This window comes from Hyla sarda, chromosome 2, assembly GCF_029499605.1.
Source record: "Hyla sarda isolate aHylSar1 chromosome 2, aHylSar1.hap1, whole genome shotgun sequence".
NCBI lineage: Eukaryota > Metazoa > Chordata > Amphibia > Anura > Hylidae > Hyla > Hyla sarda.
Genome location: NC_079190.1, coordinates 391306046 through 391333614, shown reverse-complemented (window position 1 = coordinate 391333614; position 27569 = coordinate 391306046). Strand labels below are relative to the sequence as shown.

General features: G+C 44.4%; 1 protein-coding gene across 1 annotated transcript in view; it reads right to left on the bottom strand.

The window, feature by feature from the left end:
• The window catches only part of BAZ1B (bromodomain adjacent to zinc finger domain 1B), a 74298-nt gene extending 49225 nt beyond the window's left edge, over positions 1-25073 (bottom strand). The window contains exons 1-7 of the mRNA XM_056558644.1: positions 24166-25073; positions 21359-21475; positions 18956-19100; positions 14701-14902; positions 8695-8816; positions 7878-8075; positions 2401-4048 (exon numbers count right to left, since the gene is read on the bottom strand). Coding sequence (XP_056414619.1) covers positions 2401-4048; positions 7878-8075; positions 8695-8816; positions 14701-14902; positions 18956-19100; positions 21359-21475; positions 24166-24284 — 2551 coding nt within the window. The 5' untranslated portion in view covers positions 24285-25073. The remainder of the gene's footprint in view (positions 1-2400; positions 4049-7877; positions 8076-8694; positions 8817-14700; positions 14903-18955; positions 19101-21358; positions 21476-24165) is intronic.
• Between the last annotated feature and the right edge of the window lie 2496 nt (positions 25074-27569).

Below are 27569 nucleotides of genomic sequence, written 5' to 3'. Positions count from 1 at the left end.
TCCAGATGTTGCAAAACTACAACTCCCAGCATGCCCGGACAGCCAACTGCTGTCCGGGCATGCTGGGAGTTGTAGTTTTGCAACATCTGGAGGTCCGTAGGTTGAAGACCACTCTTCCCCTTTCTTTACCTGTCTGCACTTCGGCAGGTCAGGTCAGGCGGGGGGGGGGGTCTTGCGGGCTGCGGTCAGTGAAGCTGATGAGTGACTTCCTCTGCCGGCTTCTCTGTGCGCCATCACGGATCTCACTTTTCGGTGGCGACTACAGGAAATGAAAAGTGAGATCCGTGATGCTGCGCAGAGAAGCCGGCAGAGAAAGTCACTCATCAGCTTCACTGACCGCAGCCCGCAAATGGGGGTAGTTAAGGGTTAAATTAACTATCCTATATTTTAAGTGGACATATAAGTAACAAGTGACCAAGTATTATCAAAATATATCCAGTTATGCACTAACATATTTCCCATTGACTTGTATGGGCCTTTAAACAAACCCTGCCGCTGACAAATGGGGGGTGAGTAAGGGTTAAATCCCCTATCCTTTGTTTGTTGTTGACATATAAGTAACATGTGTGCCAAGTTTCTTGTTAATATCTGATGCAGGAACATACACACGTTGGGGGAGATTTATCAAAACCTCTGCAAAGGAAAAGTTGCCCATAGCAACCAATCAGCTCACTTTCATTTTTAACAAGGCCTCTGCAAAATGAAAGAAGCAATCTGATTGGTTGCTATGGGAAACAGGGCAACTTTTCCTTTGCACAGGTTTTGATAAGTCTCCCCAATTGAGAAAAAAAATAAAAAAAAATATATAAACACATATATATATATATATATATATATATATATATATATATATATATACATATACACATACACATACACATACACATACACATACACATACACATATACACACACACACACACACACACACAGTAACCCCCCGACCTACGATGGCCCCGACATATGATAAAATAGACATACGATGGCCTCTCAGAGGCCATCGCATGTCGATGTCAGCATCGACATACGATGCTTTTATATGTCGGGGCCATCGCATTAACTGCTATCCGACAGCGCAACATGCTTAAGCTGCTGTCGGATAGCAGTTTAAGCATCCCTGGCAGGTTCGCTTACCTATTCCCGCTGCTCCGGGTCCACTTCGCGATCCTCCGGTGTCTTGCGCATCTTCTCAAGGGTCCGGACCTTGCTTTCCGGCGTCGTTATTACGTCACTACGCACGCCGCGCCGGCGCAGCAGCGTAATAACGTCACCAGAAAGCAAGGCCCGGAACCTGCAGAAGATGCGCAAGACACCGGAGGATCGCGAAGAAGACACCGGAGCAGCGGGACAGCATCGGGAGTGGTGAGGACCTGGTCCGGAGCAACGGGGACAGGCGAGTACAGCTTCCTATACTTTACATTGCACGGATCCCTCAACATACGATGGATTCGACAAACGATGGCTCGTTTGGAACGAATTACCATCGTATGTTGAGGGACCACTGTATCTAGACAGATAGTTTTATTTGTACTGGCAAACAGAATAAAGAGCCGTTTTATCGCAAAGTGCACCCCGTGAAAACAAAACCTCCCAAAAGTAGCAAAATTGTGTTTTTTGCACTTTCCTCACTCCACACAGCATTACAGTGAGCAAAGGTACCACTTTAAACACACTACTGCACTGGCTTAATAAAAGGTATATTAGCTGAATTTTATATCCATAAAAGGGACAAATGTATGACAAAAAAAATAAAAAAATAAAAAATAAAAAAATAAAAAAAAAAAAAAAACAAGACAGGCCAACTTTCACACCACTATAGTCTATGGTCGCACAGCAGAACTTATGCATGAAATTCGGGAGAAAAATTCTGCTAATAAAAATTCTGTTGCAGCTGAGTCTTATTGTTTTCAATGAGATTCTGCTGCACCATGCACGTGACTGAATTTACGCGGCAGAAACATCTGCTGTGCAAATTCTGATTCCAGCTTCCACAGAAAGAATTGGCATGTCCATTCTTTCTGTGGAATCCGCTAGGAAATACATTGCTGTCTATGGAGATAGCTTGACCCCTGAGTGCTCCTAGCACTAGCATGTTCCGCTGGCGCCGGCTCTACAGAATATCTGCCTTTCTGCTGTGAGAACATAGCCCAAGTATAAAAAGCATGATCTGTCACAAGTGCTAGAGTCACTAAACAGGGCAGTGGTTTGGTCGAAGGAGAGCTGTCCTAACCTGGTTTCAATAGTTACAATTCACAGTCTCCAGAACTAGCTATATACTTTTAGGAAAACATTTAATCACTCAGCTAAACCACAATTCTACTTTGAGCATCTAAAACTGGTGGGGCTCCCATATAATGCAAATACTTAAAAGCAAAGACCCCGTTGCAGCACAATGCTTACGTTTTGTAAGTTTTTCATGTTCTTCCTTCTCTTTCTTGGCTTGCATTGCCTGAAGCCTCCTACTCTTCACAGCACTCACCATATCCTCTGGCTCGAGCTCTGCTGCTTGATCTGTTATGCTTGCCTTTTCAGATTTTTTAGAAGACTGTTTAGGCTGAGGGACGTCGTCTTTACCTTTGACTCCCTGCTCTTTTCTTCTCTGTTTTTCTGCACGTTTCTTATCATTTTCCTCCTTTAGCATAGCTAACCTCTCCTTCCACAACTCAGCTGAACGCTGCTGCTGAGCTTCCACATGATCTTGAACAGAGTAAGTCATAAGAATACGGTGACATAGAGCAGCAAGGATATGAAGTTTCTCTTCTGTTGTAAGTTCAAAAAACTCTGAATTTTCCAGTTTCTCCATGAACTCGTCTTCTACCTCATCATCCTGGAAGACTGCAGATCCTTCACTTTCCTCATCTCCTTTATCAGAAACTTCACTTTCTCCAGCTGGTGAATCAGACTTACGCAGACAGAGGCGAACGAGTTCAGAAGCGGAATGCAATGTGAGAGGGATTTCAGATAGCTTCATACCAAGTTCTGCATAGTCTTCTGCTATCTCATCTTGAAGGAGTGTTTGCAGAAGCACAACAAGTGCTCTGTTCAGATACATAAAACCGCCCTTTTCAGCTGCAAGAGCCTCCATTAAGGAAACGGCTGTAACAGGGTACTGGCCATCCGGCAGCAGCAAGTCAGAATAACAGCTCAGAAATTCTACCACCATAGCTACATCACCAAATAAAGTATTTGGTAAACCTTCAGGGGTATCGACCAGCTTAAATGTTGGCAGGTTTTTTCCAGACAGTTCCTGGTCCTCAAACCTTTTCCGTTTCTCTTGTCTTTCTTGCTTCTCTTTCTGCTTCCGTTCCCGAGCTTTTTCTTTGAGGCGAGCTTTCAGTGCCTCACGCTTTTTCTGCATGTGCTCCTCTCTTTCTGCTTCAGTCATGGAAGCCCAACGTTTACGCTCCTCAAGAAGCTCATACCGTTTTTGCACCAATTCTCTAAGCTCATCAGGAAGTCTATTCCGGTCTTCATCAGAAAGAATTCTGGCCACCTTAGAGATTAGTGCAGAAAGGGGAGCCTTTCGGTCTTCACGGTTCTTGTTCTCTCGATAGTAAGAAATTAGATGGAGAGCAGCTGCAGGAAGCCGCTTATGTGACTTACTCGCTGACTTAGGAGTAGAGGAACCAGTTTTTGGTGTACGGGCAGATTTTGGTGTACTTTTTGCCATATCTAATAAGGTCATTTGCTTAAGTTTGGATTTTCCATTCTTTTTAGGGGAACGAATTTGCTGCCCATTTATTACATGGGTCTTTCCACTTTTCTTTTTCCCTGTAGCAGCACTCTTCTTGAGGCTGGCATTCACTTTAGAAGGACTCACAAGCTTCATTAGCTTTTGAAGCTCCTCTTCAGTATACTTCCCTTGTAGTGGAGAGCCAGGGGCAAATTTCTTCAGGTTTACCTGACACCATGAAGTTGGGCTAAGTGGGGATTTTTTGCCTTTTAAAGCATTTTTATCGCCTACATTTTTTGCTTTCTTTGATGGTTTTTGGTCAGGAGATCCTAAGCTTTTCCTCTTAGTAGCTGGAGTTGGATTCGTTGTCATATACTAAAAAGGCGAAAACAAAATAAGTCATGCATCACATAACAGTGGTACAAAATTTGGTTTTAAAGGTCAATTATTCAATACACATTTGCTGAGTGCAGGAAACATGGGGAGAGGGGGATCCCCCAAGACAAAATGATATGGTGACACCCTCAAATTTTAGTTAGCCTGATAAGCATTGCCATCCTATTCTTACTAACAATAAAAACTGCAGAAAGTTAAAGGGGAACTATGGTACATGAGTACTTATTTCCTATCCACAGAGTCCTGTGGATGGGCATAAGTGTCTGATCGCGGAGAATTCGATCGTTTGGAGTCCCCTCAATCTCCTGCCCTGCAACCAGTCTTTCTTCATGAATAAAGCTACCTCAGTTTTGTGCATAGATGACTGTCGACCACCACACAAAATAGTGGCCTACACACACACACCTACATGTATCTCTATGGGAGAGAGGAAGATACATGAATGCTGTATCTCCAGCGGTGGTAGGAGCCCCTGCGATCAGACACTTATTCCCTATCCACAGGATTCTATGGATGGGTGATAAGTACTCATGTATCGGAGTTCCCCTTTAAAGGGATTATTTATGAATAGAAAAACAGACCTAACTTTTTCCAAAAAACAGCACCAAACCTGTTCTCCGGTTGTGCACAGTATTAAAACTTGGCTCCATTCACTTCAATAGAACTGATCTCACAACAGGTGGGGTGCTGTTAAAGGAATAAATCAGCTGTTTTTCTTATCCAGGATAATTTATTTTAGTCATATCAACCCCTCTGGCACACCATAGTGGCTGGTAACATGAAAATACAACATCCGAATATACAGCACCCAACACCTGGCTAGGATTGGCTCACAATATACAAATAATGTGGCACTGGGCTTTGTGACCAGTTTTTTTGCGCTTAAAGCGAGAATTTGGCTATAGATACATAACATGTGGTAACGCTATGCTGTAAAATGGCTAACAGCATTGGGATGGGGGGTGGGATGTATTGAAATCATTAAACTTGAGTTCTGTAGTGAAAGAAAACTTATCCCTATCCAAGGGATAGGAGATGAGTTTTAGATCGCAGGGGGTCTGCCCACTGGGACCCCTGCGATCTCCTTAACGGGGCCTCGGCAGTCTGCTGGGAGGGGGCGTGCAGACCACCGGCAGACACGCCCCCTCCATATACCCCATAGAGATACATGGAGGGGCGTGGCTTCCTGCTATTAGTTATTTTTCACTGCACTACTCCTTTAAGGCCATAGCATAAGCCTATACCAATGCTATTTAATGGTCAAGATGTCAAGAGAATAATAGGGGTGATAACGGAACCTTTTTTGAGCTGTGGGCCACTTTCTCTAAACTCTAAAAGCTATGATCACACAACAGAATTTCTCCATGGAATTTTGCATAAATTTATAGCCAATACACTTCAAATGGGATTCCGCTGTCCCATTCACAAAGCAGACATTCGCTGCAAGAATACCAGTGAAGAAAATGGGGAATAAATTTGTGCAGAATTTACTGCAGAAATTCTGCCATATGAACATAGCCTAAGGCAGTGTTTCTCAATTCCAGTCCTCAGGGCCCCCTAACAGGTCATGTTTTCAGGATTTCCTTAGTCTTTCACAGGTGACATAATTATGGTCAGTGAATCAGGCATCACCACAATTATATCACCTGTGAAAGACTAAGGAAATCCTGAAAAAATGACCTGTTAGGGGGCCCTGAGGACTAGAATTGAGAAACACTGGCCTAAGGGTATGTTCACACTGAGGAATTGGGGCAGAAAGCAAGCAGAAATTTTCTGCCTCAAAATATTGCTACTTTTCCACAAGAACTCAGATTTCGAGCGGAATTCCACACGCAGAAACGAACTTTTCAAGCGGAGGAGTGTATATATGTGTGTGTATGTATGTATGTATGTATGTGTGTATGTATATATGTGTGTATGTATGTATGTATGTATGTGTGTATGTATATATGTGTGTATGTATGTATGTATATATGTGTGTATGTGTATGTATATATGTGTGTATGTATGTGTGTATGTGTATGTATATATGTATGTATGTGTGTATGTATGTATGTATACATCTATGTATATATGTATGTGTGTATGTATACATCTATGTATATATGTATGTGTGTATGTATACATCTATGTGTGTATGTGTGTATGTGTGTATGTGTGTATGTGTGTATGTGTGTAATATATATATATATATTTATTTGGGATCGACCGATTATCGGTATGGCCGATTTTATCGTCCGATAATCACGATTTTGGGCATTATCGGTATTTTACTTGCCGATAAGCAGATAATGGCTGCACCGCCCAGCGACCGCCCCTCCCCCCCCCCCCGACCCACCGAGTCACACCCCCCACCGTAGTGCTGGGCGGTATACCGGTCAGGCCCCTCCACCACCCTCCGAGTCAATAAAAAAAATTAAACTTACCCGTAATGGGGGTGGTCCGGGCCATCCATCCTTCCTGTAGTGTCCGGCGGCATTCCGGGTGGAGGGTGAACCGGTCCGGGCTGTCCTTCTCCGGGGGGTCATCTTCTCCACTCCGGGCAGGCTCCGGCCTAGTACGCTGCATAGACGCCGCTACGCCATGACGTCAGGTGCGTCGCTGCGCACGGGCGTCACTGCGCAGCGGTGTCTATGCAGCGTACTAGGCCGGAGCCTGCCCAGAGTGGAGAAGATGACCCCCGGAGAAGGACAGCCCGGACCGGTTCACCCTCCACCCGGAATGCCGCCGGACACTACAGGAAGGATGGATGGCCCGGACCACCCTGACAGGTAGGGGGAGAGAAGCGGGTGGTGGCGGCGGCCTATGGCACCGCAAAAGCCACTGCAGTGAATTGATTTAAAGCGCCCGCTTTAAATCAATCTACTGCAGCGGTGTCGTGGGGGGATAAATAGCCGATAACTTATACTGGAATATCGGCTATCGGCCCTAACCTCCACCGATTATCGGTATCGGCCCTAAAAAACCGACAACGGTGAGAATATATATTCCTCTTTTTTTCATGCAGAAATTCTGCGCGAATTCCACGCCAATTCGGCATGGAAAAAAAAAATAAACATTGATCTCTATGGGAGTAAGACACTGATTCCGCCTGAAAGAAAGAACATGTTCTTTCTTCAAGCGGAACAGACTTCCTCGTCAGAATTCTGCTTGAGGAAATTCCTCAGTGTGAACTGAGGGGCAGAAATTCTGCACAGCTCTATTGGGATTTTCACTGCTGTATGAATTGGAGAGGAAAAAGCAAGCGGAATTACTCGTGGAAATTCCTAATTCCTCAGTGTGAACGTACCCTAAGATACAGTGCTCCATTTTAATGTCCAATTCTACTATTATCCATCACTGTCCCAAAATTAAGAAACAGTTACATCCGTGTTAATTGTCCAAAATTTACTAAAGAAAATTTAAATAAATTTAGCCAATCAGCACCCTTCACAGTTTTAATGTAGCTAGTTTTTAATCATCTCAGGTTTTGGAGAGTGAAACCTCCAAGTTGGTCCTCCATTCTGAGCTGAGACTTCGGTCCACAGTTAAGATCAGATCATGATCACTTATCCCCTATCCAGAGATTAGAACACCCCTTTAATACTAGTTTATCCAAGTCAAAGTGGAGAAAGTTATTAAAATGGCTATAAGTGTTTCAAACTAAATGATAAAGCAAATAAACAGACCACTCTGAAAAACAGTAAATTTCATAAGAGAAAAGTCATTAAAAAGTTGTACATTGCACATGTATAGCAAAATTTAGATATGACTTTAATAGACAATACTTTCAAAAGAACCTGTCAATTATAGGTTTCTGTTTACTTACTTTATGGGGATCCAGTAAAAAGTCACTAAACTTGCTGGGTAGAGTGTACTTTTTGACCAGCTCATCCTCAACAACCCAGGGTGCATTCTCCCCTGTTCCTATTCTCAGCGCATAGTGACGAATGAAGTATCGAAGAATCTCTTTATTTGGAGGTCGTTCAGACCGCCATAGGCTGTCCACAGGAACCATGCTGACAATCTGAACAAACGAGCAAATGATTACAGGCACCAATATTAAAAACACAACATACCATATTTTATTTCCTCCTAGAGCTAAATATATATCTGTATCTATCCCAAATCACGTTAGTCCCCACCTTTAAATTGGTGACATCACAAATAATTGTTTAACATAAGGTTGCTTTGCAACAATGTTAAAGTGCAACAGATTACATATAAAAAAAAAAAAAATTGAAAATTACTATTTAGCATGTAAGTTACGCACAACTCATTTGTGACAGCTCCCCCCCCCCCCCCCCCCCCCCTTTATGTCTATTGGGGAAGAATAAAACCTGTGTAGAGAAGTGGCGCAGTCGCTCATAGCAACCAATTAGATTGCTTCTATCATTTTTAAAAAGACTTTAAAAAATGAAACGGGCACTTGCATTCTTACTCTCCAAATTTTGATAAATCCCCCATTGTCACAAAACCTACTCTACTTGCAACTAAAACTTCTCTACTTGCAACCTAAAATAGTCATGTCATTTCAATGCATCAGCATGTCTCAGACAAGTTACACACATACTATAGAAAGGACATAAAAACACTACTGTTTTACACTACAGAAGTTACTGTGATGTACAGGAGCATAATCTCACCTTATCTTCATTCAGCAACTTCACATCATATTTGTGTTGCAAGAATTTAGGTGGAGCCCATTTTTTCTCCTCCTTTTTCAAGGTTGCAGGGAGTTTACGAGGTGAGCGCCTTGCTCTGTCACCTGTTAAATATATGTATATATAAATTTTAAAATATGGACTTAGCCATTATAAGATTACATATAATTACAGCTAATAACTGATCTATGCAATAAGCTAGCACAGAGAAACAACTGGCAAACTAAAGCGCAATAACACAGTCTTTGTAATGCGTTTAAAAATGCTTGTTAAAACACATGCAGTTTAGCTGTGTTCACACATTGCTTTTTACTGCTGCTTATACAATTGCTGCATGGTTTATCCTTGATTATTGCAACTGGATTTGAGAAGACACAAAAACCACAGCATTACTGCAAAGTGTGAACACTTCTTTGGGAGGGTAGTCCAGTTAAGTAAAATATAATTTATTTATTTAATTCCCTCATGTAATGATAAATATAACTTCCTAAGCAAGTTATTAAAAATAATGCTCCATTGCAGAGCTTTATAAAAAGTACAAAATGTGCAAAATGCAGCAAAAAGAGCCATCCTGTCTTTGCTTTCTTCCCACAACTGCCTATGGCCCCCACCCTGAGACAGACCATGTGACTTATGCTGTCTGAGTCCATGTAAGCAACGCCCACAGAAGCAACGACACAGAAGATCGATCTGATAACTGAGGAAGTGGGGGTTTACAGATGGACTGACTTTGGGAAGGCTGGGAGTTTTGCAACAGATTGAGGCACCCATTTTGTGAATCATTGCTATATAGTACAGCAGATGGAAGCAGGATGGGAATAGCTGCTTAGTAAAGCTCCGAGGGTTGGGACTGGCAAAGGAACTGGGGCAGAAAACAAAAAAGTTAGGTGGAAGTTAGCACAAAGACAGCGTGTGGGGAAGGGAACAAATAGGAGGGCAGAAAGGTGTATTAGAGCCATGTACAGGAAATTAAAAAGGTAACAGTAGAATAGATGCAAGGTTAATGTCTCATGCTGATCTGAATTTTTTTTTTTATTCCGTTCATTGGATAACCCCTTTAAGGACGTAGGGCGTACCTGTACGCCATGTGGCCACTCCAGTGATATAACGCAGGGCCATGCGGTGTCCCTGCGTATTATCAGGTCGGTACCAGCAGTTAACGGTAGCCGGGACCCGTGGCTAATACCAGATATCGGTGATGCCCGGTATTAACCCTTTAGGCGCCGCGATCAAAGTTGATTGGTGCATCTAAAGTTAAAAAGAACATTCTCGGCAGCTGAGTCAGGCTGTAAAACCACGGTGTCCCGATCAGCTGGCTGAACTGTTAGGCAGGAGTAATGGAGCACCAATAACACTGATCAATGCAATGTTATGGCATAGCATTGATCAGTGTCTGCAAATAGAATATTGCATCAAAAAGTCAGATCAAAATAAAAATGGTACTGATAAAAACTTCAGATCACTGCGTAAAAAAAAAAAAAAAAAAAAAGAGCCCTCATACTGCCCCATATGCGGAAAAATAAAAGTTATAGGGGTGAGAAGGACATTTTTAAATATTAATTTTCGTGCATGTAATTATGATTTTTACCAGAAGACAAAATCAAGCCTATATAAAAGTAGGGTATCATTTTAATCGTATGGGTCTACAGAAGATAAGGAGTCATTTTTACCTAAAAATGCACTGCGTAGAAATGGAAGCCCCAAGGGTTACAAAAAAGGCGATTTTTTGTATTTATCATAAAACCTCTCTCGCAGCCTTCTTTGGGGGACACAGACCATAGGTATATGCTCTTGCCACTAGGGGAAAAAAATGTCTGCTCCTCCCTTGCAGGATATACCCTCCCACTGGAAATGAGGAAATCAGTTTCGTCACTAAGCAGTAGGAGAAGCCAACCAAGAGAAAAGTCCAAAGCACCCTAGAAAGGAATCATGGAGAAACACCCAAGAACCGGAAAAAGCTATCCGGACAAGAATGAAGACCTGGGTGGCTGCTGTGTCCCCCAATGAAGGCTACGAGCCCCCAGGGACCCTGCGAAAACACCTCGAGGCATGGAGGAGCCATGTTGTGTCCCCAGAGGGATTTGAACCCTGGACACTGGACCTGGGAGATACAAAGACAACTACGAATGCAAGTGGCTTACCAACCCTTATCCGTAATAGCAGCAGGCCTGTGGAGAGGGACCTGGGAAAAAAAAAAAAGAACCCTGCAAACCACTACATGATGCATTGTGAAAGGCCCATGGAGCAACAAGGGTCCCTTGCTCAGAACTACACCTCGGCAGTTTGTTACCTGAACTTCCGCAAAGGTGTGGGAAGTGTATGGTAGGTGACCCGATGTAGTAAACCACGCAGACCACCGCCTGGCTGACTGGTATAGGGTTCCTGAATGCACAGGAACTGCAACTGTGGGATATTGGGAGTTTTGCTGAAATGTTGCATTTAGGAAGCCTCTATGGTGCCAGAACAGAAAAAAAATGAAAATAAAAAATAAGAAAAAAAAACACACGCGGCATACTATTTGGAAAACTACATCCATCAAGGAATGTAACAAGGGGTATAGCGAGCTGTAACACCTCACAGGTGTTTGACAGGTTTGCGTTAAATTTAGACGTGAAAATGAAAAATGATTTTTAACACAGAAAATTGACCCCAAAATTTGAAGCCCAATTTCTCCCAAGGAAATACCCCATATGTGGACGTAAAGTGCTCTGCTGGCGCACTACAGGTCCCAGAACAGAAGGAGCGCCATTGGGCTTTTGGAGAGAGAATTTGTTTGGAATAGAAGTTGGGGGCCATGTGCATTTACAAAGCCCCTGTGCTGCGCCCCCCCCCCCCCCCACATATGATCCTTCTTCGGAAATTACACCCCTCACTGAATGTAATCAGGGGTGAGGTGAGCATTTACACCCCACTGGCGTTTGACAGATCTTTGGAACATTGGGCTGTGCAAATGAAAAATTAAATTTTTCATTTTCACTGACCATTGTTCCAAAAATCTGTCAGACACCTGTGGGGCATAAATGCTCACTGTACCCCTTATTACATTCCGTGAGGGGTGTAGTTTCCAAAATGGGGAGAAAAAAAAAAAGTTGTCTCCTCCCTGGCAGGATATACCCGCCCACCTGTAGTGAGGTAATCAGTTTTGTCACAAAGCAGTAGGAGAAGCCAACAAAGAAAAATGTCCAAAGGACCCCCGAAAGGGATCCCGAATAAAAAACCCAAGAACCGGAAAAAAGATGAAGAAATGGGTGGGTGCGGTGTCGCCCAATGAAGGCTACAAGAAAGATTTTACGGCGAGTTGCTCTTCATTGGGGAACACCTTACTGATGGGACGTACCAAAGCAGTCCCCTAGGGTGAGAAAAACCCACCAGAGAGAAGGAATCAGTCCCAAGACTGAACTCGCGTGTCCACCATGCCTGCAGACGAGTCCCCAGGTCGGAGACCAATTAGACCCAGAAATTAAGCTCCCGGAAGATCTCCCGTCCAAGGAGATGGACTAGGACACCAAAAGGAAGGGGCCTTCCCCTGTAGAGACCTTGCTGAAATAGCCTATAACAGTCCACAGATTATCGGTATCGGCCCTATAAAATCGATATCGGTCGATCCCTAATAGAGACAAGAAACCTCTGCTCTGGAGAGGTCTGGTGCATGAGAACAAAGACCTGAACAGCCGCAGACCCAAAAACCCCTGTCCCAGGGGTCTGAGATGAGCACCCCAAAGGCAACAATAGCCATACTGGCATAATGCGGATGACCTGAACGACATGGACCCCGTAAGAAAGGAGCAGCAAACACCCTGAAAAGGGGGGCATCCCAGATACCAGAGAGACCGACAAGTAAACTGGAGACGTAGAGTCACCTGGAAGACGATCCCCTGAAGAGTAAGGAAAACAGATGTCCGTGAAACATGAAGTGTCCGTAAAAACATGAAGTGAAGGAGTGCAGAACAGAAAGACCACCCTGACTAATGGGACTAAAGGGCCCCAAGAGTGATCTGAATACTGTACACTGGAGCTGGGCAAAAAATACAAGACATGTTTAGAGCCATTCCAGACAGTGACGAATAGGTGCCTGGAGCCACCCCAGCCAGAAACCCCAGAAAAAACACCTGGAGGCATAGGGAGGGGCTGAACTGACGGTCGCTCCAACAGGCCCCATTTCAGAACAGAAGTGCTCAACCGCCACAGGACCAAAATCATCGGAAGCCCCGAGGCTCACCCCACCGAACAAAAGGAAGTATGGGCTCTACGCCTACAGAGCAATCTTAGCATATGCAGGAACACAGACATGGGTACCCCACTATAGCAGTGGGGTACCAAGACTTAAGACACAAAAGAAACCGCAGACATCCCAGGGACCAGCAGGAAGGGAGGCATGCCTCAAGCAGACCACCAATGCAACCTAAAAAAGGAGAACAGAGTGATGCTGCTGCTGAGAAAGTCCCTGGGACCTGCAGAAAAAAAAGCCCACACCCCATCCCCTAATGGTGCCAGACACCAAGGCTGCAGACGCAGGAGAAGAATCAATGTGGAGAAGGAAAAATGCTGACAGTGTGACTTACAGGTAGAAAGGGTCCAAAGAACAGACAGGAACAGTCTGGCTGAACAAGAACACCTCCAGGCGTTTGGCGAATAGGGAACAGTCAGACAGGCGATAACTGTGCCCCCTTGTCATAGGTGGGAGGGCGGAGAGGCCAAGAAACCCCACTCCCTGGGGAATAGAGGGAGGCAGAGGAGCCATGGAATGCATCCCTGACATCCCGTAGTGTCCATGGGACACGCTGGGTCAGTTCTATTTATACTGCGCACAGCAGTGGGGTACTGGAACTCCAGCCGCAAATACATCAGCCGTGTGACAGGCAGCAGAAGAAAGCATGCACAACTGTCTGGCTTACTAGTATGGATCCATAGTGGACAGAGTCATTTCGTCGGGCACCTCGCACAGCGGTGAGGTACCGGAACTCCAGTCGCAGATACAGCCTTGAGATGTGTGACAGGCAGTGTAGTTAACCATGCAGACCGCTGTCTGGCTTACTGGTATGGATCCATAGTGGACAGCAAGTCATTCAGTCCGGCACCTCGCACACTATTGAGGTACCGAACTCCAACCGCAGATAAGTCAACCATGTGATGTGTGACAGGCGGCAGCGGAAACCATGTAGACCAAGGTCTGGCTTACTGGTATGGGTCCACAATGAGTCCTTCCATCGGGTAACTTGCACAGTAGAGAGGAACCGGAAATCCAGGGCGGGAACATCGTCAGAGTGACGGAGAAAAACCATGCAGACTACAGTGTGGTTTACTGGTATGGGTTCATAGTATACTACGGGACACTCCATCGGTCACCTCGCACCAGCAGAGGGGTACAGAGTGTGAGCCATGAAATGAGTAACAGGCAAGACTACTGACTGGCATAATATCAGGTCAATTACTAGAAAAAATAAATAAATAATAAATAAACGACAAGGTCTGGGGAGCTCCCAGATTTGTGTCTTGCCTCCTACTGACACTAGCTAAAACTGATTTCCTCACTGCAGGTGGGCGAGTATATCCTGCCAGGGAGGAGCCAACTTTTTTTCCTAGTGTCAGCACCTCCTAGTGGCAAGAGCATATACCATCTGTAAGGTGTCCCCCAATGAAGAGCGACCGATAAATAATTATCTTTATTCTGTGGGTCAATACAACTACACCACTATCCAAGGTTAAGACCTTTAATACATAACTTTTTTGTAAGAAAGTTTATTTTAAAAAAAATAATAAAAATGCCTCTTCTGACCACAGAAACTATTTTTTGTATATAGGGTTGTTGGAGCGCTAACGTTTCTGTACCATGATGTGTTTATTTTTGTTTACATTTTATTTGAAAAATTAGAGAGATCGAGAGTGTGTGTGTGTGTGTGTGTGTGTGTGTGTGTGTGTGTTTACTGAGCAGCTTCTAATAGCATACTTTGTAGTCAGCAAAACCAAACAAGAACTCTAAAAACGTACTTTCTCTTAATGCACTCAGGCTGTCTCTCCTGCTGGGCTCTTCCTTAAGCTCAATGTCCTGGGTGACCTGACTGGAGTTCTCTTTGTCACTGGATGGAGAATCACAAGCCCCATCAGGCTTCTTCTCTGCAATAGACTGTTCATCTTTGTCCAGAGGATGAACCTTTACAATTTTGACTCGTGTGTATGTTTCAGGAGCCACCTAAGAGTTGGAAAGGGGTGACAAGAAAAAGGTAAATAGAAATTACTAACAATTTGTAACAAAAGTCTAAAAATGGCAATGCACAAATATAATTAGCCTGGGAACCCTCATGCACAGTCACAATTTGTTAAATATAGGAGTGCCTAACAAATCTTTGCTTTTCGACAATCACCTGTAAATGTATTATACACACACAATTTTAAAGGGGTACTCTGGTGAAAAACAGTGTTTTCAAATCAACTGGTACCAGAAAGTTAAACAGATTTGTAAATTACTTCTACTTAGCTGCTGTATACACAAGTATTTATTTCCTGTCTGACCACAGTGCTCTCTGCTGACACCTGTCTTAGCAGGGGTGTTGAAGTCAAAGAGTAGCTATCACTCACTTAAAATTTCCCTGATCTGTCCCATCTGTCCCTGACACTAACTACATCTATCCCTGTATTTTTAATAAAAATACCTTTTTTAGATCAGCATCGGTAGCTCAGAGTTGAGATCTCTGCGGAGGGCAGGAAGTGGGCGGCACCGGCAGGCGCAACATCTGAAGCCTGGGCGGGGCTCGCTTCCGCCTGTCTCCTCTCTCTACTGCAGCTCGCATGCTGCAATGAATGAGGAGAGGGAGATGCAGGGGGGCAGGGATATTTAAATTTCGCACAACGCTATAGGAAACAGGCAGAGAGCGAGCACAGCGCTCGTGCGCGTGAAAAATTTAAATATCCCCGCCCCCTGAATCTCCCTCTCCTCATTCATGTGAACGTGCATTCAGGACCACGCTGGTTGGTCCGAATGGTTGGTCCAACAGATAAAACTACGACTGCGGAAGAACATCCGGGCAGATCCAGACAAGGTAGGGCTCATTGGAATTAGCGTCTCCCGCACTATCCACCAGTACCTGTGGATAGTGCAGGAGAGAATATCTGTCAGTTTTCCTTTCTTTTTACATAATCTATTTAAGTACCCATAAAAAAAAAAAAATAAATAAAATAAAAACACACTTGTCCAAGGGACTAAAAGAACACAATCCACTTGTCCTGGTACACAAAATAATTTTAACCAAAGTAGCATGTAAATAAGGTCTATTAGTTTATTCAATCAGTTTTTGCACTTTTGTTTTTTCCCCCCCTCGCCCTATAATAGCCATAACAATTTTTCCATCTACAGACCCATATGTAGGTTTGTTTTTTGTGGGACCAATTGAAGTTTGTAATGACACTTTTTCCATTATATGGTCCAAAAAAATAAAATACCGTATTTATCGGCGTATAACACGCACTTTTTAGGCTAAAATTTTTAGCCTAAAGTCTATGTGCGTGTTATACGCCGATACACCCCCAGGAAAGGCAGGGGGAGAGAGGCCGTCGCTGCCCGCTTCTCTCCCCCTGCCTTTCCTGGGGTCTAGAGCCCTGCTGCCGGCCCTTCTCTCCCCCTGGCTATCGGTGCCGCTGCCAGTTCTGTCCCCCTGACAGAGAGAAGCGAGAAGCGAAGCCGACAGCCAGGGGGAGAGAAGGGGCAGCGGCACCCATTGCCGGCGCCACTACCCCGTTGCCTCCCCCCATCTCCGGTGGCATAATTACCTGGGTCGGGTCCGCGCTGCTGCAGGCCTCCAGCGTGCGTCCCCGGCGTCGTTGCTATGCGCTGCGCGGCGCATGACGTCAGTGCGCCGCGCCGTGCATAGCAACGATGCAGGGGATGCGCGCGGACCAGACCCAGGTAATTATGCCACCGGGGATGGGGGGAGGCAACGGGGCAGCGGCGCCGGCAATGGGTGCCGCTGCCCCTTCTCTCCCACTGGCTGTCGGCGCCGCTTCTCTCCCCCTGGCTATCGGCGCCGGCACCGATAGTCAGGGGGACAGAACGGGCAGCGGCGCCGATAGCCAGGGGGAGAGAAGGGCCGGCAGAAGCGCTCTAGACCCCAGGAAAGGCAGGGGGAGAGAAGCGGGCAGCGACGGCCTCTCTCCCCCTGCCTTTCCTGGGGGTATATCGGGGTATACACGCGCACACACGCACCCTCATTTTACCCAAACTTTTTTTTACCCAAATATCCTTGGTAAAATGAGGGTGCGTGTTATAGGCCGGTGCGTGTTATACCCCGATAAATACGGTATTTGTGACATGAAATAAAAAATAAAATCCTATTTTGTACACACTCTTCCCTAAATTCCCCCCCCCCCCCAAAGAACTCCCCTTGTCGTCAAACTTACATGGTATTTTGATATTTTAGGCCACCCTGATTACAGCAATACTAAGTTTGTTTACTTTGCATCATGTTTTACCAATTTGAAAAAAAAATTCTAAACTTTAGAATTTTTTAATTGCCGTTTTCTGACCCCCTATAACATTTAAATGTTTCCGTATATTTGGCTGTATGGACGTTTTGGTCGTTTTTTACTTTTGGTAATGTCAATGCCATTAACCCCTTAAGGGTTTTTTCCAATTTAGCTTTTTCCTCCTCACCTTTTAAAAATCATAACAGTTTCAATTTTGCACCTACAGACTCATGATGGCTTTTTTTGCGCCAATTCTACTTTGTAATGACATAAGTCCTTTTACCCAAAATTCTACGGCAAAACAAAAAAATAAAAACATTTTGTAACTTTGGGGGCTTCCGTTTTTACGCAGGGCATTTTTCGGTAAAAAAATAAAAATAAAAAATAAAAAGACACCTTATCTTTATTTTATAGGTTGATATGCTTAAAAGGATATCCTACTTATATAAGTTTGGTTTTGTCTTCTGGAAAAAATCATAAATACATGCAGGAAAATGAATATGTTTAAAAGTGTCCTCTTCTGACCCCTATAACTTATTTTTCCTGCATACAGGGTGGTATGATGGCTTTTTTTTGCGCCGTGATCTGAAGTTTTTATCGGTACCATTTGTTTTGATCTGACTGAATGCTTTTTATTCATTTTTATGGTATAAGAAGTGACCAAAAATATGCTATTTTGGACATGAATTTTTATTTTTTTATAGTGTACGCCATTGACAGTGTGGTTTAACTAGTAATATTTTTAGTTCGAAAATTTACGCACACAGTGATACCACGTTTATACTTATTTTTATATACACTTTTTTAAAATGGGAAATGGGGGGGGGGGGGTGATTTAAACTTAAAGGGGTTAAATTGTTTTTTTTAGCATTGCATTGATCAGTGTTATCGGCGCTCCACTGCTCCTGCCTGGATCTCCGGCATGGAGCAGTGAAACACCGGGTGATCCCGCGTTATATCGCAACAGGACGTAAATATACGTCCTGCATAGTTAAGTTTACTGTACAGGATATTATATATTTGAATAGTTTGGGGGGGGGGGGGGGGGGTTAATGTGTTTTAATTTTTTTTACCACACTTTATTAGTCCCTTAGGAGACTAAAAATTAGTCATTAGATTACTCCTACAGATCAATGAAGTTCATTAGAACTCCATTGACCTGTGTGATCTGTGATCATTTGGTTGAGCCTGCACCAGCCATGGGATGAGAGGTTAGCCCTCCGGCTACCTCCACAGTGTATCACCCCGCCCCCCCCAGTACCCACCAGGGATGGTTATAAGATCCCTTTAGCTTGCCAGCGGCAATCTAAAGGGTTAATAGTTGGCCACGGCAATCGCTGCGTGCCGGCTATTAGCGGTGGAACCAGTTCTTAAAATTAGAGGTCAGACCCTGCTTGTCCAAAGCAGGGCTAAATGCATGAAAAATTTACCTGCCTGGCTCCTGGAACTGCATGTCCCAGGCATCAGGTGAAAGGATTTCCACGTCCGTGTGCCAGGAGCTGTCCAAAGTAAAAGCAAATCCCCAAAGCAAACCTTTCCTGCTCTGGACAGTTCCAGACACAGACAGAGGTGGCAGCAAAGAGCACTGTGGAAGGACTGCAAAAGAACTACACAATTTCCTCTGTAGTATACAGCAGCTGGTAAGTGCTGGAAGGATTAAGATTTTTAAATAGAAGTAATTTACAAATCTATAACTTTCTGGCACCAGTCGATTTTAATTTTTTCCGGAGAACCCCATTAAAGTGCTCTACAGACAAATAACGGGTATAGTTAAAGTGCAGGATACCTCAAAGTCACACTCCTCATCAATGGCATATTTTGTCATTATATCCATCCATGATTGGTCCACCAACTTGTCTAAGGAGATTGTGTTATGGTGCACAATCTCCAACACCTGCTTCTCATACCATACTGGAAATTCTTCTTTTAATCTGTAATAAGAGCAGAATATTCATAACCAGAAATACACAATTTACATAAACATAATGCAGATACAATTTTACTCGTCCTCTTAAATCTACAACACAGGGGGTCAGTAAATAAAATCCTCCACCAAAGCTTCACTGCTCCTTGCTGCTTTGTTGAACTGACGACAATGTTTATCGGCACACGACTGCCATAGACAGGCACATGGAGGTACACAACATCATGACAAAGTAAACAAGGCAGAGTGATGGAGTGAGGTGTATATATTTATTTTACCACATTTCCTACTGTTGGACTCCTGGGTAAAGAAGACTGAATCAGCAGTCTCAAAGATTAAGGCTAGGCTCACACAGCCGTTAACTTCCGTCCCGTTTTTCTCCCGTCACTGCCTCCTAAATGGACTATACTACTAACGGATGCAAACTGATGACATTCTGTGGCATCCTTTTGCATCAGTTTCCCATCCGTTAGTATGAAAAGTCAGCCACCTACAGACTCCTGCAGCCAGGAATACTACTACCCCATCATAGAACAGACTTGTTTCCATGATGGGAGTAGTAGTTCCCTGGCTGCAGAAGTCTGCGGGTGGCTGGGGAGACTACATTAGTGTTTGTACTACTACCCCCATCATGGAACAGAGTCTGATGGGGGTTGTAGTACAGGGGCTGAGGGATTGATCGCACCGGGTCTCACTTCTGAGACCCGATGCGATCAGAAGTTAAGCAGGGGAGCAGGCTGCAAGCTCCGCAAACCTGCGATGTATCGTGTGTTAACTTTCCTTTTTTAAATGCCCCGCGGGGAGCCCTTAATGGCTGGTACCGAGGACCCCATCAGGGCTCTGAGCGGGGTTTTTGATGAAATTAACATTGTGAGTGGCAGCGGGAGCCATATCTATATCAAAAGCGCTGTGTGTGTGGGGGGGGGGGGTGGTGGAGACATATAGCCTATATATCTAGCCCACCCCAGCACATTTATAATATGACTCCCGCCAGCACTATATGTGAGAATAGTATATCTATCAGCGGTGCATATTGCTATATGTCTGCCTCCCCCTGCGTATCTATATACATATGCCACTGCAGCACTATGAATGAAAATATATCAGCAGCATCGGGCCCCTGGCTGCTGGCAATATGCGCCACTGATACACTTTTCACACATAGCGCTGCGGTGGCATATTGTGACAAATGCGCAGGCGGGATGTGGAGATAGAGATATATATATATATATATATATATATATATATATATATATATATATATATATATATATATATATATATATATAGCGCGGGCGGCGGGCATGTCTATTAATGCGCCGGGGGGCTAGATATATAGGCTATATGTCTGCGCCCCCCCCAACGTTATAAATCTTGACCCCCACAGTGCTTTTAAGATATGGCCCCCGCTGCCACTCACAATGTTCATTTTAAAAACCCTGCGGAGAGCCCTGAATGGCTCCTCGGTACCGGCCATTCAGGGCTCCCTGCGGGGGATTTAAAAATGAAAGTTAAAAACACACGATACATCGCAGGGGAGTGCAGCATGCCGCCCACTTCCCTGCTTAATAACTTCTGATCGCATCAGCTCTCAGAAGTGAGACCCAGTACGATCAATCCCTCAGCCCCTGTACAACAACCCCCATTATATAACAGACTGTTCCATGATGGGGGTAGTAGTACAAGCACTAATGTCTCCCTAGCCACCTGCAGCCAGGAAACTACTACTCCCATCAAGGAAACAAGTCTGTTCCATGACGGTAGTAGTCCCTCAGCACTGCAGGAGTCTGCTGCTTTAACCTCTTCTGAGCATGCTCAGAAGAAATAAAGATTAGTATACACCGGGGGCAAACAGATAACATTAAAAAGGTTTAACCGTTTACCATAGACTTCATTGTTAAATTTAAAAGACCCGTTTCTCACCCGTTATTTCTGACAGCCCAAAAAATTCTGCATGTCTTTTGGCCGTCAAAAATAACAGGTTACAAACAGAATGGGTGCAAACGGGTGATAAAGGACTGTAAGAAAAATCCCATTGAGATCAATGGGATCCATTTTACAGCCCTTTCCAGACAACCATGGCACTCTGGAAGCAGAATTACTTTTCAAGACTTCAAATCAACTGCTGACAAATTCTGGTCAGGTAACTATAGTTTTGCTCAACTCTGCTTCAATGCAACCCCTTTAAACCAGGTGAGAGGGAATACATCCAAACTGAAGCTGAAAACCCCATTAGTAACCCAATAACATTAAGGTGCTACTCACAACTCTGCCACTTCCTGTTCTTCATCCCAGGCCTCTTTGTGAGTCAGCTGACTGCTACCTGTGCTTTTACATGTCCAAATCCGCTCTGCATATTGCTGTAACCGTGCGTCATATTCCCTACAAGCAAGTGGTTAAGGAGAAAAAGAGACCAATACATAATGTACTGTATATTAGGGGTGAGAATTTCTTTTAGGACCAGGCCAAGCAGCATTTAAAAAAAAATAAAAAAATACTGAAGACTGCAAAACCAGAAATTTTGAATTATGGAAAAATTCAGCAATTATGTCCAGAGAACACACAGTAATATAGTATATACGGAAGTGTTTCCCAACCAGGGTGCCTCCAGCTGTTGCAAAACTACAATTACCAACATGCCAAGACAGGCAAAGGCATACAGCATCATGAAAACATCGATGACTCATTGGCCTCGATGCTGTGATGTCAGTAACCAGGAAGTACAACAAGAGACCAACTTGAGATTTCATACCGCAAATCTAATCTTCTAGATGTGGAATGACTCACGTCAATGTCAGGAAGCAAACTTTGACATACAACTTTCTTTTACATTAAATAACTATTTACAGGAATGTGACAAAAACCTAAGGCAAGCCAATCCAGAAGTCAGCCTTATTTTATAGCTCAATCAATACAAAACCCTATAAGGCTGGGTTCCCACTACGTTTGCTCCCATACGGGAGCGCATGCAGCGGGGGGGGGGGGGGGGGGAGCTAAAATCTTGCGCTCCCGTATGTAATTCATTTCAATGAGACGGCCGGAGTGAAACGTTCGGTCGGCTCATTTTTGCGCCGTATGCACTTTTACAACCGGACCTCAAACCGTGGTTGACCACAGTTTTAGGTCCGGGGAAAAAGCGCATACGGCGCTAAAATTAGCCAACCGGACGGAACGTTTCACTCTGGCCAGCTCATTGAAATGAATTACATACGGGAGCGCGAGGTTTTAGCTCCCCCCTGCCGTATGCGCTCCCGTATGGGAGAAAACGTAGTGGGAACCCAGCCTTACTCAGGTTGCAGGGACTGATCTGTTCTTACCAACTACCCAGCCATGACAGTGGAAAAGTAAAGATTGAGTAAAGCCAGCCATGGACATTAGAAGAGTGTGAAAGTCTGTATCAGTGGGTCAGATATGACGACATCCAAGATGTCAGATGCTTCTTGTTTGACTACCAGCATAAACACAACATCGGTTGATCTCAAGTCAGTTGATTCGGTCAATAATGTAATATTGGCTGTTAAAAGTGCATGCCTTAATTCTTACACAATACCATAGAGAAATGAGTGTGATAACACAAGAAACGTAGTGACACATCTAGTGCAGTGTGCCCAGCCTGTGAACTGCAGTTGTCACAAAACTACAATTCCAAACATGCCTGGACAGCATGCTGGGAGCTGTAGTTTAGTAACAGATGCTGATCATTCATCTAATGTAACTGGTGATCTTATGGATGCTATAAAACTACATCTTTGCCAAGGCATGGTGGGAAGCCTGGATTCCCCAACAGATCAGAGGTTGAAAACGTGTGTCCTGGAGAGATGCTGATTGGCATCCCTGAGGTGGTCACAAAGGCCATCATGACCAGATTACTGAGCCAACCCACAGAGTAACGGAAAAAGTGGAAATACAAGGACCATTAATTAGAGACAGGTGCCAGCCCAGCATAGATATCAGTTACACCAATATTTTAATGAGAATGAAGTCCTAGATATCACCATTGGGTAAACAGCCCAACATTTTTGGCAACACATGTTGCAGCCTATTGATACAAATCATGGATCATTGATTGAAGATCACATGACCTAAAAGGGAATGAATCAGCCATTGATTTGTTTAGTCTTGCAGTCATTTCTCTTTTCAATTGATCCAATTCCCTTAGCAGTGAGTCCAGGGTTTTAAAGACTTCTCTAAGAAAAACTAATATAAAGTGGAATGACTTACCAGACTACACATTAATCGATGGCCAATTCATTCGATTGTGATCGGGAACGTTTTACGGTACAGGATTTTTTGAGGATTAAAACCATGCCATCAGGAGAGGATTTAGCATTTGCTGGGTGATCACTGGGACATAATCCCTCTGTTTGGCCAATATTTGCCTTGTGTAATAGGGAGATCTATACACATTCATTTATTTAAAAACTCATCAGGTGTTTTCTATTTGTTAGAAAAACTCACAGCTGGATTTACAAAGATTCAACAAACATTGTATTCAGCCTCTGGACCAATCCAGGGTAACAACAGCCACCGGATCCAGAATTAATACCATTGACATTCAGATATGGGACTAAACCTTAATATGATGCGGAACAAATCAGACAAGAGATTACAACATAACTCTGCAGCACATCATCAGTATGGATTAGATAACATCCGGAGTTATTTACATGAACTCACACAACTTTCCCATAGTTTGTATCACAACCACTGTAGGATCTCCACTCTTCAGTGAGTAGAAACGTGATGAGATCCCTACATACGTAGCACTTACAATAGGATCCAACTCCCACTCTACACTGATCCCCTATACTAACTCCGATCCCCGGAGCTCACGCCATGGTATCGGCGCCCACACAGGAGAACAATGGGGCTGCCTCTGCCGGCAAAAGCCGCTCCCACTAACATCCAGCATGAGCCGATGTATGTGGGCAGCGGGGACCGCTATACAGACGACTACACCGAGAATCGCGATCTCCGCCATAGTAGCTACTCGCACGGCCGGCCGCCTGATACACTGTACCGACACTGCTGCTGCTGGCCATCGCACGGGTAACCTAGGTGATAAAGGATACTCCCGGCTCTTGAACGCTTCCTTGGTGTGCTCCACTACGAAGACCTCGTCCCCCTCCGCGGCCGCCTCGCTAAGCGGCTTCACCAACGGGAACGGTTTGCGGCCCAGCAAAGGCGCCATCCCAAGAGCAGGCTGCGAAGGTGCGTGGCTCCGGAGTCACCGGACGGCCCGTTCCGTGTCAGCCGAGCGCGGAGAAGTGTTGGCAAAGCTGCCTGACACGAGCAGCCCCCACTGGTTTCCCGCCTTGAACCCTCACACACAGAAGAAAAGCAGGGATTGAAAAATGGCGGGAGATTCCCTTCCGCCGCCGGCTCCCTCCGCCTCCTCTTAGAAGCGCATACAAACCTGAATACGCTTCACGTAAACCCACGCCCATCGCCATCGCAACCAGAAATCCTATTGGCCGCCAGCAAAGCCGGGGTTTGTGTTCGTGCTTCCTATTGGGCGTTGCAACCTTATTTGACGCGCCTCTTTGCTTGATGCCTTTTCTTTGGCAAGGTTGGTTGCAGGGAGCGCAACGGGGTCGCAGATGTCATTAATATTGATTTTTTTTTTTTTATGTGAGGAACTTTATTGGTATGGACAAATCTGAAAACAACATCCGGGGATTTCGGCGCATTGTTTTGTTATTTATTCCTGGATGGCTATACTTAGGAGCTGATGATGTTGCCGCCCTTTTCCCACACACTCACGGGCTACTACAGGCTGGTCGTGGGCCTGCTGCCCAGCTGTCAGGAACAATGACAGCCTGCCGGACCAGGGGCGTGGCTTCATGTGCTACAGTATGGAGGGCTCTAGAGTGTGTTCTACCTACACATTTATTGTTATTTAATCACATTGTAACCAGTGTCATCTGTCCTACGTCACATTGTTAAAAATGACCACGTTATCAGCTCAATTCAAATGCAGTTCTACATTTGTGAAAGGCTTATGACTAAGGGGTAAGCCCCCAAAATGTGTCAACCTGTGTTCGTTTTTAAACGTCTGTTTTGTGAGCTTTTAATGGATCTGAAATAGACCACCTGACTGGTATTTTGGATGCCCTACCAGTATTTTTATATTAAAAATACCGGCAATGCAATAGCCGGTATTTATCCAACCAACTCCCGGAATTTTGCACCATAACATATACCAGATTTTCCCAACCAGCATTCCTCCAGCTGTTGCAAAAACTACAACTCTCAACATGCCCGGACAGCCAATGGCTGTCTGGGCATGCTGGGAGTTGTAGTTTTGCAACAGCTGGAGGCATCCCTGGTTGGGAAACACTATAAACTACTATATAGTCTAACATGCTGGAAGTTGTAGTTTTTGTTTGGGGCAGTTGCCGATCCACAGGCTGTATCAGGGCACGCTGGGAGTTGTAGATAGTAACAGAATAGGACTAAGTTACACTATGTGTATCCTGTGATGTTACGCATATATAATGAATTATGCAAATTAGCACGGCCGTTTTTTTTCTCTTTTTTTTTATTTTTTATTTTTTTTTTGCAAGAAAGGTGGCAACCCAAATCTGAAACCAAAGTAAGTTTCAACGGGACTAAGGCTGGATTTTTGTTATTTAGATTTGTCATATAGTGTTTAAAAAAAAAAAAAAAAAAAACCTCCTGCTCTTACTATCCCTGAAATCCTGAAATTCCGACATGCACAGATGACCAAGAGCAGAAGTCTGACCAAATCCAGTGGAAATGGAGAAATCCAGAACTGGTGGTACTCAATAAAATGAACTTCTTTATTGGAAATATTTAAAATCGCATGTGCATACAGGTTACAATATGACGCATTTCGGCATTTTTTTTACCCTAATCATAGATTATGCAAAAGTGCCCACTTGTCGTGATCACTAGTGTTGTTAGCACTATATAGCACTATATATTCGCAATTACGAATATTCATTTTTATTTATTTTTTGTCACAGTACACATCACAGTGATCATCCCTCTCTGCTTCCAGCTTGTGTGGTCTAAAGAAGGCTCTAAAACTAATGTGTGAGACTGGTGTACAAATTTTTGTGTATGCTAATTTGCGCAAATGCTAATTTTCGCATGTGCGAATTTTTGCCTATGCTAATTGTCGCATATGCTCATTTTCGCATATGCGAAAATAAAACGTGAATATTACGAATATGCGAATTTAGCGAATATATTCCTCCATATATTCGCGAAATATCGCAAATTCGAATATGGCCTATGCCACTCAACCCTAGTGATCACATGTCACAAGGTAATAAAAAATGTAATACGCACATAAACAAACAGATCTCGACATAGTAGTAGCTAGCTCTGTTCTATCTATCCCCACTCTATTCTCCAACGCAATGCCACTAGGATGTCAACTCCTGTTGTAATTTAAAAGGAAACTGACAGCCTGCTCACCCACACTCAACCCAATACACTAGGTTATAGTGCTGGTGAACCTGAGAAAACTATGTTTAACATACCAATATCACTACAGTCATTTTTTAGATATTACTCCCATTGCTAGTATGCAAATTAACTCTTGTGTGCAATGGATGAGGGAACCAGCTTGCCGAGCTTCCCTGTCTCTGTTCTGTTTTATCCGCTATGCCCGCCCATCTTCTGAATATTCATAATTCTTCACTTTCACGTCATAATGATGCGATAATGAAGAATCATGAAGAACTAGAATTTTGTATTTACCGTATATACTCGAGTATAAGCCAACCCGAGTATAAGCCGAGACCCCTAATTTCAACCCAAAATCCCAGGAAAAGTTAGACTCGAGTATAAGCCTAGGGTGGGAAATACATCATCCCCCCCCTGTCATCATCCAGACCCGTCATTAACATCCTCATCATCATCACCGCCTGTCATCATCCAGACCCTCATCATCATCACCTTTCATCATCCCCTTGTCATCATCCCACACATCCCCCCCTTCATCATCCCCTTGTCATCATCCCCACCCCCCTTCATCATCCCCTTGTCATCATCCCCACCCCCCTTCATCATCCCCTTGTCATCATCCCACACCCCCCCCTTCATCATCCCCTTGTCATCATCCCCACCCCCCTTCATCATCCCACACCCCCCTTCATCATCCTCTTCTCATCATCCGCCCTCAGTGGTCTTCAATCTGCGGACTTCCAGAGGTTTCAAAACTACAACTCCCAGCAAGCCCGGGCAGCCATCGGCTGTCCGGGCTTGCTGGGAGTTGTAGTTTTGAAACCTCCGGAGGTCCGCAGGTTGAAGACCACTGCGGCCTTCGACATCATCCAGCCCCCTCTCACCCCCTTTAGTTCTGTACAGTACTCACCTCCGCTCGGCGCTGGTCCGGTGCTGCAGGGCTGTCCGGTGAGGAGGTCGTCCGGTGGGATAGTGGTTCCGGGCTGCTATCTTCACTGGGGGCGCCTCTTCTCCGCGCTTCCGGCCCGGAATAGAGGCG